Source organism: Alligator sinensis, unplaced genomic scaffold (genome assembly GCF_000455745.1).
Source record: "Alligator sinensis unplaced genomic scaffold, ASM45574v1 scaffold338_1, whole genome shotgun sequence".
Taxonomy (NCBI): domain Eukaryota; kingdom Metazoa; phylum Chordata; order Crocodylia; family Alligatoridae; genus Alligator; species Alligator sinensis.
Window position 1 is genome coordinate 169358 of NW_005842719.1, and position 11994 is coordinate 181351.

The following is an 11994-nucleotide window of genomic DNA, read 5'->3' on the forward strand; positions in this document are numbered from 1 at the left end:
GAGGAAGGAAAGGGAGATGGTCTACAGTGAAGATATTTCTCAGGAGATGCTTAGAAATGTAACTTATTGATGGGGGACTAGTCTAGGCAGACCAGGTTGGACAGTAGAACAGTAAGAACATCTGTAAGTCTAGCAGAGCTTCAAGGTTTGGGCTCTATACTGTTATAAAGGCTGCCTTTTCCTATACATGTATTCTTATACTTTGTCCTTGCTGGGCTGACTACTATGTGTCTATTACATTTAGGATTCCCAAAGCAGGTACCATGTTGGTGTTTGCTATGAAGAGGGCCTTGGAGTCCAAAAGAACTTGGCAGAAGCAGTGAATAATTACCAGCAATCAGCTGCTGCAGGAAACAGGCTTGCTTGGGGGAGAGTGCAAGCCCTAGAGCAACAGTATGCAGGTACCATAAGCCTGGGATGCCTCAGAGAAGGGACATGTAGAGGTGCGTGGGGAGGAGTGGGAGAGTTCCCACTGCCAGCACTCTGGGTCAGGTTGCCATGAGTGGTGAGACCCTGCGCTTTGGAAAGGAGAGCATCCATTGCTGCAGGTATTATTACAGGGGAAGGGTTTCTCTCCCCTCAGTCTCTGTGTACTCAGTGCTCATTTGTCAGTTCCTGGAACATTTGAATAGAGGGAGCACTCCTGTGAAGCTTGAGGTTTTCCTAACATCTTGTGTGTATCGTCCATGCAGCCTCTGGAACCAACTGCCTAGCACCTTATCCAAGGATAAGAACAGTCTCCTCCAGCCCCAGCCTTTTGGTCCATGAGCAAACTGCCCCAAAGCCTCAAGCCTCTCAAGCAGATCGTCTTGGTCTAATTCTGTCCCACTCCTGGAGCACAGGCAGTTGTGGTGCAGCCACCATAAGAAACCTGAGATGAAGGCCTGCTCCGGAACAAGATGAATACACTAGATTCCTGTCACCTTGAGAAACACTCATGGCTCTAATTTCGGGAGATAGCAGTCCACAGATAAAGACTGTCAGGAAAAAATCCCCTCCTTTATGTAAGGTGTATAAAGAGAATAACATTGCCCTTCTGCAGTGCCTCAGCTCTGGCAGAAGTACAGAGGAGCAGGGCAGTGCAGAGCAAGTATAATGATAGAAATGGAAAGAGGTGGAGACATTGTATAGAGAGGGGGAGCAGTAAGGAAAAAATTCTCTATTGGAATAGAAATGATCTATAAATATAGCTGCTTCTAAAATGGAGTTTCTTTGTGTGCTCTACACTCCCTTATTGGCTTCATGCTTCCCTGTCTACTCCCAGAAACGTGTTCTTTGCTGTTATCCATCCAAGCCCCAAACCTGACCAACTGCTCTTGTCCACCTGTGACCTAGCTTTATTATACCCCACCCCAATCCATGCTGAAGCTGGCACTCAGCTATCTGGTCTGCCCCAGTCCTCTGTTCTCTTGAAAGTTCTGATGCTATGGCACAGCTCCTAGAAGTGTTCTTTCACCAGCACCCTTTGGCCTATCCTTTAAAACACAAATTACAGCAGCAGTTTTAAACTAAATCAGTTTAAAAACAGGATACAGACCCCAGGATGCACTAATCAGGTCAAAGTTGATTCCTATGGGTTTAGCCTATGCCTGTTCATTTTCTTACACAAGTTGAACAGAGACAAATGAAGTTTAAACTGCTTTAAAACTATCCATACACAAATTGTCCTGAGTTAACTAAACTAGCATCAAATCCCTCCCTGGAGTCAAACCACTGAAATCCTGCATATAATATAAACCAGGCCTCTCAAAGACAGGAGCACTACCCTTGTCCTGTACTTGGTCTCAGCCTTACTGGCCTCCATTCAGCAAATGTGTGGCACAGCCAAGACTCTAAAGACGGTTGCAAATTCTCTCCTTGATCCCAAATCTCATACCTTCCCCCACCCATTCTAAGCCTGCTCAGTCAAATTGCTCTTCCTGTGTCAGGCAGTTTGCAACCAACAGAGAACTTCTTCCACTGATGATAACCTAGGGCTATTCCTGCCCTAGAGCATCATCCCTGATCAACCAGGGACACCTGCATCCACCAGCTTCCTTTGTTGACTGGGGAAGAACAGTTTGAAGCTTGAAGACTTTAAGCCAAGGGAATGGAATTCATCCCCTTGTTGATTTCCTGTCATGTGAAAATATGCCTAATGACAAATACATTAAAATAGTGCTTGGTGAGGAATCTGCGTGGTTACTGTCTGCTTGTCTTCCACTTTTTTTAGGGATGTCCAGTCTGAGTTGAGGGGCAAACCCTACAACATTGCCCCTCTTAAGTCAGTTTTATTTCATCCATGATTTTGATATACAAAATCAGTTCTGCATTTGTGCCAGATTTTGGCCCACTCTCACTTGATTCTGAAGGAACCAGTTTTGTTTCTGGACATGAACAAGACGCTGATAAGAGCAGGGTGATAGTGTATGTGGCATAGGAAACCGGTCATATAACTGCATTTATTACTAAGGTCCTCGTGCCAGTCCCTAATGCATTTTGGAGAGTACAGCTGTAGAAGAATTAGTGTTTTGGAAAGTTGCAGATGAACAAATATATATACACACATACACCACCTTTGTGGATGAATCCTGTGGTCCTGGAGAGGGAATTTTTAAAAGAGATGGAGATGTAGGATCAATCTCATTCCACAAAAATATACTGGTAGTGTAAGTGTTTTCACTTCTTTAAATGGTAAGGCCTCTCCCCTGCTACTCCAGATCCATCTTTTCCAGTGTGCACCAAATTAAAACAATGTAACACTACTGAGCATGCAGGCAAAGTAGGGCAGTAGGTGTGAGCATTTGTTAAACAGGGTGGCTGTAGACTAGATTTGTTAAAGGAGAACCAGAAATGCAAATCTAGGCCTCCCCAAACCAGACAGACATACTGTAACAAACCCCTGCAGTGTCAGGCACAATCACTACAGCCAATGAGGAATTTACAGGCAGTCCTCAGACTTATGACACAATTGGTTCCTGAAAACTATGTCTTAAGTTGAAACGTCATAACTCAGAACCAATTTTCCCATAGGAACAACGTTGTACATGGGGGATTGGTTCCTGAACCAAGGCCTGATACCCTATTTTCACCAAAAATAACCCAGAATTTTGTACTCAATCAATTATACATGAGTAATATAGCTACATTAATGCATTTGTATTATAAATTGCGATCATACTGATTTGGAAGGACTTGTTTAAGGTGACTTTGCTGGACTTTTTGAAGGGCTCTTGGCTGGAGTCTTCTCAGGAGTCTTGGCTGCAGGTTTTTCTGGAGTCTTGTCTGCTTTCTTAAAGAAAGTATGCAAGGAAGTTTGGACAGATGTTGTCCAGGGAGATGGGCGATGCAGTGAACGTGACACGACGCCAGCAAACAAGTCAGATCAAGCATTGTAAAGTCAAAACTGACGTCAAAGTCAAAACAGTGTCAATTTCTAAACATTGTAAGTGCTGTCCGTTGTAATTTGAAACGTCTTAAGTCAAGGACTGCCTGTACTTTGTATTGAGTGTCCTAGGGGTTAGGGTCACAGGCCAACAGGGAGGGACAAATACAAGTAGATAGGCATCCAGAGTATAACAACATACACTTAGAGGGCTAGTAAACAGGTAGTGGTCAGTACCGCTGGGGTACATGCATTCAACACATACAGTCCCCTACCCACCTCCAGAAGTGTCCCCAAGATCCAGCCTTTAGTGCAGAGTTGCTCTGTGTAGCTCCATAGGTTAGGGATTGTGTGTAGTCAGTCTGTGGCTCATCTATGCTGTGCAGAAGATTCCGTCTCCTTCAGTCCATCTCACAGCTGGCACCATAGCTCCCTGGCATGTAGCCAGCCAGGGCTCAGAGATGGCCTCTTCCTCCTGCTCCCAAGGACTTCAGTCTAGCAGCAGGGTTCTTCAGGATTTCTCATCACTGCCTCTTCCTGCTTCCAGGTGCCTCTGGGATTTGTAGTCCATGGTCAGTCAGCAGGATTCCACAAGGTTGCTCTCTGTCTGTCACACAGTCATATCACATTTTCAGTGCACACAATGCATTACATTACACACTGCATATATTACAATACTATCTGCACATCTTGTTTGTGATTCCAGTAGTTATGGAGAAGCCACTGCAGTATTTGTAACAAAGCTACTGAAGCGGAGCTGGCAGTATATTTAAACAAAGTGCTGCTCAGCTGTAACTGTAGTGCAATAGAGGCTTGCTGTGTTTGAAATTCTCTTTAGCCTTCCGTATAGGTGCAGAGCTTATTGTTGAGTATTTTGTAGACAGTGGTGGTCAGGGCCCCCTCCTTTCACGGAGTTACTTTTTTATTTAGAAAACTAGCCATTCTGTTTCATGCTGCTGTTTTACCCCCCAAATTCTCTGTTGGTTTTGATGGCTGATCACCAGGGTTCCCAGTTTTCTCTATTAAAAATCCAAAATTCTCTGATTGAAAACCCCCAAATCCATGTTTTTTCATGATTAAAGTGAAATTTTGACATTTGATTTGAGTTTTTTTATCATAGAAAATCAGAGCTCCCCCTGCCCCCTTTGCTCACCAGGACATGGGTCCAGCTGCCCCCCTCCCCCCACTGAGCAGTCCTGATATGTTGGTGCCCCTCACTCCTGAGCTACAGCCCCCACCAGCCCTGCCAGTGTCCCTTACTCTTGACCTGCAGTCCTTGTCCACACTACAGAAAATTGCGGCAAGCCTTACCAGAGTCTTGGAACATGGAGACAGGGGCTTGGGAGCAATACAGGACTGCCAGGTACCAGCTGACATTACATTCAGGGTTTGGCCCCTCACCAGCTGCTGCAAGATCTCAGGCAGAGGCCATTCCCCACTACAGAAGAAGGCAACCCCCCAGTCTGTATCTGTATCAATCTGACCAGGGGAAAACTAATTCCTGACCCCAATGCAACGTAAGTCTAACCCTGAGCTGGAGGGGAAAGACCCTGTAGCCAGGCCCCCTCCAGGGCTGAGTCTCAGCCAGAACATAGGCACATCCCTGACCAACCTCTTCATGAATACCTCCAGTGCTGAAGAGTTCACAGCTTCTCTGGATTTTTGTTCCACTTCCCCCTGCTCTAAATGAGAGTTGAACTAGAATTGAACCAGAACCTAAAATCTGGTTTGAACTAGTGTTTTGTCTTGAACTGAACGATCATTTGCCCTGTCCTGAACTATGATGGGAACCAAGCTGCAAAAAAATCACTGGGGTCACCAGTTAGACTTGTGCCACTGGTTAGAGCACAGTTATTGGTTAACTGGGAGTCGCCAGGTAACCCACCAGTCAGATTGAGGTGACTGGTTCAGCCTTCATTAAAACTGCATTAATCCTCCCACTGGGGCCAGAGGATGGCAGGACCTGCTCCCCGCAGCCCTGCCAGTGTGACCTGCACCCCCCTGTCCTGGGCCATGATCTACAGGTGGGTATACGGGGCAGGGGGTGGGGGGACATGGAGCCGGGGGAGTGCTTTCTGGAGCTTGGCCCCTACCCTGATGGTGCAAGGGTGGTCTGGACTCACCAGAGCTTGGCCCCTGATGACCCAGACTGGCCCTGCGCCATCAAGGCCATGCACCAAGCTCTGGCATGCCCAGACTGCCCCTATGTCATTAAGTGGGGCCCTGATGGTGCAGGGCTGGTTCAGGCTCACCAGAGCTTGGCCTCTAGCCCCAATGGTGCAGGAATGATTCCCAAGCCATGGCACTCCAACTCTTTCCTTCCTCCCCAAAAGATTTACCTGCACACAGCTGCCCTCTCTGGCTATATTCTGGCCACTTACATGTGCGTGTGCATATACACATGACACCCCCTGCCCTGCAGCCCCAGTTTTTTTTTCCCTTTACCTCCCTAGCCCTGCCTCCCATTGCTCTCCCCCTGCTCCCCCCAGCCCCAAAGCAGCACGTTGCACGTTGGAACTTCACCAGCCTGCAAGGGGAAACCCACAGCTTCCCACTTCAAAGAGGAAAAATCTGGGTTCTTTTCCTCTAAAGGAGAAAATCCACGGTTTTGGCAGGAAACAGAAAACCCAGATCCCTGCTTATCACACACACGATGCTGAATATCCTAATGGCATGTGGTTGAAGGGTTGCCCAGACAATTTTTAGAATCATACAACTGTGATATTGGGAGGGATCTCAAAGGTCAACTAGTTCAATCCTCTGCACAGATATAGGATATAATGGTCCTAATAAAGGTCTATCCATCCTCTTGAAATTGTCCAGTGAAGGAAACTGATATCCCACTGAACCAAATGCTCACTGTATCTGAATGAGCAGATACAGGGGCACGTGGGATCAGGGTGGGAGAGTGAGGGCCTCCCTATGACTTCAGTGCCAAGTGGAGAGTCCTGTCTGGCATTTAGGAACAGCCCATACAGGTAGTTTGTATACAGCCCCCACTCCCACAGTGCTCAGATCCAACTCTTATATTCTAGTAATAATTAAAACCTCTTTTGAGACTAAGGAGCACGTCATTCAGTCCTCATGCTAGCAATTTACTTCCTTTGGAATGAGGCAAGTGACAGAATCCCTTTATACATGTGTGTTTGCATGTTCTAATAAAGGTCAAAATCATACCCCTAATGTATTCAGTCACACAACTTCAGTGCCACTTGCTCACATACACATGCCTTCTTCCTGCTCCCCCTTGCTATATACATGCACATACCACTGAAATTTGCCCTTCCCCTGGGCTCACCCACACCACTAAGGATTGCCATGAAAAAGCATAAGGCCCAGATTCCTCCACCCTCCCCTGATCAACCTGCCACATATTCTGACAGTTTACTTTCTGCAACCCCCACCCCCACAATCACACACCTGCACTTCTCTCTCTCTCTGTTCTCTCCCTCTCCCATCCACACACAAAATGAGGGCTACCCCTTATGACTCTCACCATCCTGCATACCAATTTCTCTTGCCCCAAAACAGTATAATTCTTCCTATGTACATACTTTTCCCCCACAATTCACTCTGCCAACCCTCCTTCCACATGTCCTACACTGAACTGAAATAGTCACAGGGTGAAACTTGAGCTGCTCTCTGAACTATTGTGCTCTCCAGGCTGCTCTCTCATATTCCAGCTGGGCTAATCTCCGGGCTGGGCTTCTTAACACCTGCGTTTCCCACACCCTTGTTATCCCCATGGGATCCCAACTGTCTGCTGCCTCATACAGTGTAAGAAACTTGCTTTGGAATCCAATCACTTCCCTGCTGAGGAAGCCGGAGAGCAAGCAGCAGCTGTAGGCAGACCCCATCCTGGCAGGGTTACAGAAACCATGATGCCTGCTGCAGTTTTGGGTAGCCACTGGGATGGAAATACTGAATGCTGGGGCTTCTTGGAAAGGAAGCATACCAGGAAATAGCAAGAGCCTGCCAGGGCAAAGCAAAGATGAAGAATGAGCTGCACCTGGTGAGGGAAGTTAAAGACAACAAGAAGAGGTTCTATGTTAGCCAAAAAGAAAGGCTAAGGAAGCTGTGGGTCCACTATTAAATAGCCAGGGGTAACTCTTAGCAACAGCTACATTGTCTGTCTTCACAAAAAAATTAAGCTCCAACCAGACACCTAATAAAGATTAGTTGGGTAAGGATGGAAACAAGCTGATACATGAGATAACAGAGAGGCTCAAAGAGCTATTTATGGGTCTGAATGAATTCAAGAGAAAGAGGGAAAGTGTGGGTCCCTTACTAAATGGGCAAGGCAACCTAGTGACAGATGATGCAGAAAAGGCTGAACTACTCAATGTCTTTTCCACCTCAGTCTTCACAGGCAAGGTCAGCTCCTAGACTACTGCACCTGGCAACATAGTTCGGGGAGAAGGTGAGCAGCCAACAGTGGTGAAAGAACAGGTTAGGGACTATTTAGAAAAGCTGGGCATGTATAGGACCATAGGACCAGACACACATGCAAGCGTGCTGGGGGGTTGGCTAATGTGACTGCAGAGTCACTAGCCATTATCTTTGAAAACTTGTGGCAATTGGGAGAGGTCTTGGATGATTGGAAAAGGGCAAATATAGGGCCCATCTTTAAGAAAGGGAAAATGAGGATCCAGGGAACTACACACTGGTCAGCTTCACCTCAGTCTCTGGAAAAATCATGGAGCAGGTCTTCAAGGAATCTATTTCTGAGCACCTGGAGGAGAAAAAGGTGATTAAGAACAGTCAGCATGGATTCACCAAGGGCAAGTCATGCCTGACCAACCCAATTGCCTTCTATGGTCAGATGACTACCTCTGTGGATACAGGGAGAGCACCAGATGTGATATAGCAAAGCTTTTGATATGGTCTCCCACAACATTCTCCAAAGCAAGCTAAGGAAGTATGGGTTGAATGAATGGGCTCTAAGGTGGATAGAAAACTGGCTGTATCACTGGGTTCAAACAATAGTAATCAATCTCAGGGACCCCACTTCAAGAGGGATGTGGACAACACTGAGAGGGTCCAGAGGAGGGCCACCCGCATGATCTGGGGACAGCAGGGCAGACCCTACAATGAGAGGCTACGGGACCTGAACCTGTTCAGCCTTCATAAGAGAAGGCTGAGGGGGGACCTGGTGACCATCTATAAACTCACTAGGGTAGACCAGAAGGGTTTAGGGGAGACCTTGTTTCCCCTAGCGCCCCCTGGGATAACAAGGAATAGCAGCCACAAGTTGTTGGTTAGGGGGCTGGTGCATAAGACTTCTGAGGAGAGGTTTAGGGAACTGGGCTTATTTAATCTGCAGAAGAGAAGACTGAGGGAATTTAACAGCAGCCTTGCAGCCTTCAACTTCCTGGTGGGTGGTTCCAAAAAAGATGGAGCTAAACCAGGGGCAGGCAAAATTTGACCAGCAAGCTGGACTGGGCCAGCAGCGGACTTAATTTCCCAGTAGTCCCTGTCCGCATCGCTGCAGCTGGTTTCCATGGACGCTTCTCCAACAGTAGGGCCGTGATAATGCAGGGCCAGGCTTTCCATGGACACCAGCTCCAGCAGCACTGGCAGGACACACAGCTGGGTGGGGAGCTGTTCAGAGGCTTGGATCTTGTGGCAGTGACAGCACAGTTGAGAGCCGGGGCAGAAATGTGATCTGCTGCCTGCATGCAGGAAGTGTTGCTGAGCTGTTGTGGGCTGAGTCAGCATCCTCCCCCACCCCTGCACAACAGCTCACCAAAACTCCCTATGCGGGATGGGGTCCCGGGTGAGTGGGGATTGGTGTTTTGAAGTAGGACAGGCAGATGAGGCCAAGATCACAAGGTGGGGTTATGGGGCAGTAGGGCTGGAACCCAGGGCAGAGCCATGATCCACTGGTCCGCATCCCTGCCCACAGAACTGGGGCTCTGTCCTGGCCCCATATGGTCACTGCCCCACGATCCAGGGGTCTCCATGGTAACTGGCTAAGAGGGCCAGACAAAATCCCTCAGTGGGCCAGATCCAGCCCATGAGCTTTATTTTGCCCACCCCTTTCGTTAAGGTAAGCCTTTTCTTTTAATTGAGTAACTAACCTACATATACTTAGTGTAAGTAGCTAAAACTCAGGAGTTAGACTAATACTTAAGCCCCTTGCTTAACTAGAGTCCTGGGTGAGGGGAGGTCTACTAGGTAATTTGCCTGGAAACTCTCTCTCACCTTCCTTCACTGTAAGCTTGGTGAGGGGAAGCGGGGAAAAGAGAACCTTTGGGGACCAAGGAGCAGTGAACAGGCCAGTTTACAGGCATGTTTGCTAAGGAAGATCTGCTTGGAAAAGAGGCAGGAAGGGGAAGAGGATTAAGAAACCCAGAGAAATGGCTGGAGGATGTTGCAAAGCCAGAGCCACTGCCACTGACAGCTCTTTCTCTGCTTGCCTCTGTTTGTCCCGTCCAGACAGTACTGGTCAGTCATGGCTTCTGCCCAGTTTCTAGTTTGGTGAAGTGCAGACTATGGCTTGCAGGCTCCTTCCAGTGATAACCAGCTGGTGGCGTGCCTACAAAGTGAGCTATACCTCCTGGTGGTGCCTCTCAGGGAGTAGTCAAGAGAACAACAGGAGGAAGTGGCAAGGCTCCAAATCATCCGCTGCCAAAAGGACTATGGAGGAAGGACTGCCAAAGGCACTGCTAGAGAAGGAAGAGGGCATGGAGTCCAAGGAAGGTGGAAGTTTGTGACCTCTGACAGAAAGCAAAAACCTCCATGTGCAGGAGTTTGCCTGGAGAACAGAGGAGGAGCATGTTCTGTTGGTGGAGATGCCTGACAGCCCAGGCATCCCCCAAGGTTGGAAGGATTGAAACCACTGCCGCCAAAAAGAAGTGTGTTTGGAGGTTCCTTTCTGAAGGGAATGGAGGCATCCATCTGCCAGCCTCACCTAAAGAGATTTAATAGAAGTCTTCAACTACTTGAAGAGTGGTTCCAAAGAGGATGGAGCTAGACAGTTCTCAGTGGTGGTAGCTGACAGAACAAGGAGCAATAGTCTCAAGTTGCAGCAAGGGAAGTTTAGGTTAGATATTAGGAAAAACTGTCTCATAAGGAGGGTAGTAAAGCAATGGAATAGGTTACCCTGAGAGATTGTGAAATCTCTATCCTTGGAGATTTTTAAGATCCAGCTAGACAAAGCATTGGCTGAGATAATATAGTTGGGGATGGTTCTGCTTTGAGGAGGGGGTTGGACTAGATCAGAGGCGGGCAATTATTTCGGGCAGAGGGCTGCCTACCCAGTTTTGGCAGGCTCTCAAGGGTCACATGGGTAGCCCTACCCCTTGACAGGAGCCCCGCCCCCTGGTCACCATCTTGGGACCAATGTCCCAGTGTCTTGGGCCCAATGTCCCAGGGCCAGCACCAGTGGGGCCCAAAGCGGGGCAGAGACTGACAGGGGTCCATGGAGCCAGGCTGGGCTGCACCAGCAGGGAGAGGGGGGAGCTGGCCCAGCTCCATAGAACCCCTGCCAGCTGGGCCCCTGCGTTCCTACCACCCTGCTCTGGGCCCTGTTGGCACTGGCCCTGGGGCACCGGTGCAGGCACCATGCTCCCACTGGCTCCTGCACCTGCTCACTCGCAGTGCCCCCCAGCCCCACGGTACAGGCAGGGGGCAGCGCACAGCACCACCCCCCTGCTTGCCAGCAGGGAAGAAGCTGGTGCTGAGCGCAGGTGGGGGGAAAGCAGCCCCTCACCAGCCCCATGGCCGGCATTCTGTGCCACAGCCACTCGCAGCTCGCCTGGGGCTGCCTGTGCCTGCTCCAGAAAGCCCCATATGGGCTGCAAGTGGCTGCAGTGCAGGGCACTGGCCATGGGGTGGGCAAGGGGCTGCTTTCCCCCTGCCCATGCTCAGCTTTTATCCGGGCCCCTTCCCTGCCCAAGTCCTCTCCTGCTCTTCCCCCTTACCTGAGGTTTCAGCACAGGGCAACCACATGGTCCCAGGCCAGAAGCCCCAGCTGGGGCTTCTGGCTATGGGGGCCTTGCTGTTGTGGGAATCCGCCAGGCTTCCCCTGGATCCTACTGCCCTTGGTTCCTGTCATTTTTGACAGGAACCAAGGGCAGATGAATATTAATTTTCTAAATTTTTTAGGGGCCCCATGGGCCGGATAGAATTCACAGGCCGAATCTGGCCCACAGGCCGTATTTTACCCACCCCTGGACTAGATGGCTTGCTGAGGTCCCTTCCAACCCTAATTTTCTATGATTCTTGACTGAAAAGGGGTCAGGCAAAAAGGCAAAAAGGAGGAGCCAAGAACTACAAACCAATTAACTTCACCTCCATACTTGGGAAGTTATTGGAACATATTCTAAGGAAGGCCTTTTGCAAGCATCTGGAGGACAAAAGGCTGATCACAAGTAGCTAGCATGGATTTACTAAGAACAAATCATGTCAAGCCAACTTGATCTCCTTCTTTGACAAAATTACTACTTGGGTGGATAGACAACTGGCTCAATAGCCAAAAACTAAAGGGTAAGTATCAATGGATCTATGTCATAATGACAGGAGATTTTGAGAGGAGTCCCATAGTATCTGGTCTGGGCCTAGGGCTCCTCAATGTATTTAATAATTATTTGACCCAGCATCTGGCTGGGGTCATCTGACCCCAGGAC

The 11994-nt window shown here is 48.7% G+C and overlaps 1 protein-coding gene across 1 annotated transcript in view; it reads left to right on the plus strand.

Annotated features, from left to right (window-relative positions):
• The window catches only part of DELE1 (DAP3 binding cell death enhancer 1), a 43142-nt gene extending 40131 nt beyond the window's left edge, over positions 1–3011 (plus strand). Inside the window, exons 11-12 of the mRNA XM_014524997.2 lie at positions 245–401; positions 693–3011. Coding sequence (XP_014380483.1) covers positions 245–401; positions 693–880 — 345 coding nt within the window. The 3' untranslated portion in view covers positions 881–3011. The remainder of the gene's footprint in view (positions 1–244; positions 402–692) is intronic.
• The last annotated feature ends 8983 nt before the right edge of the window (positions 3012–11994 follow it).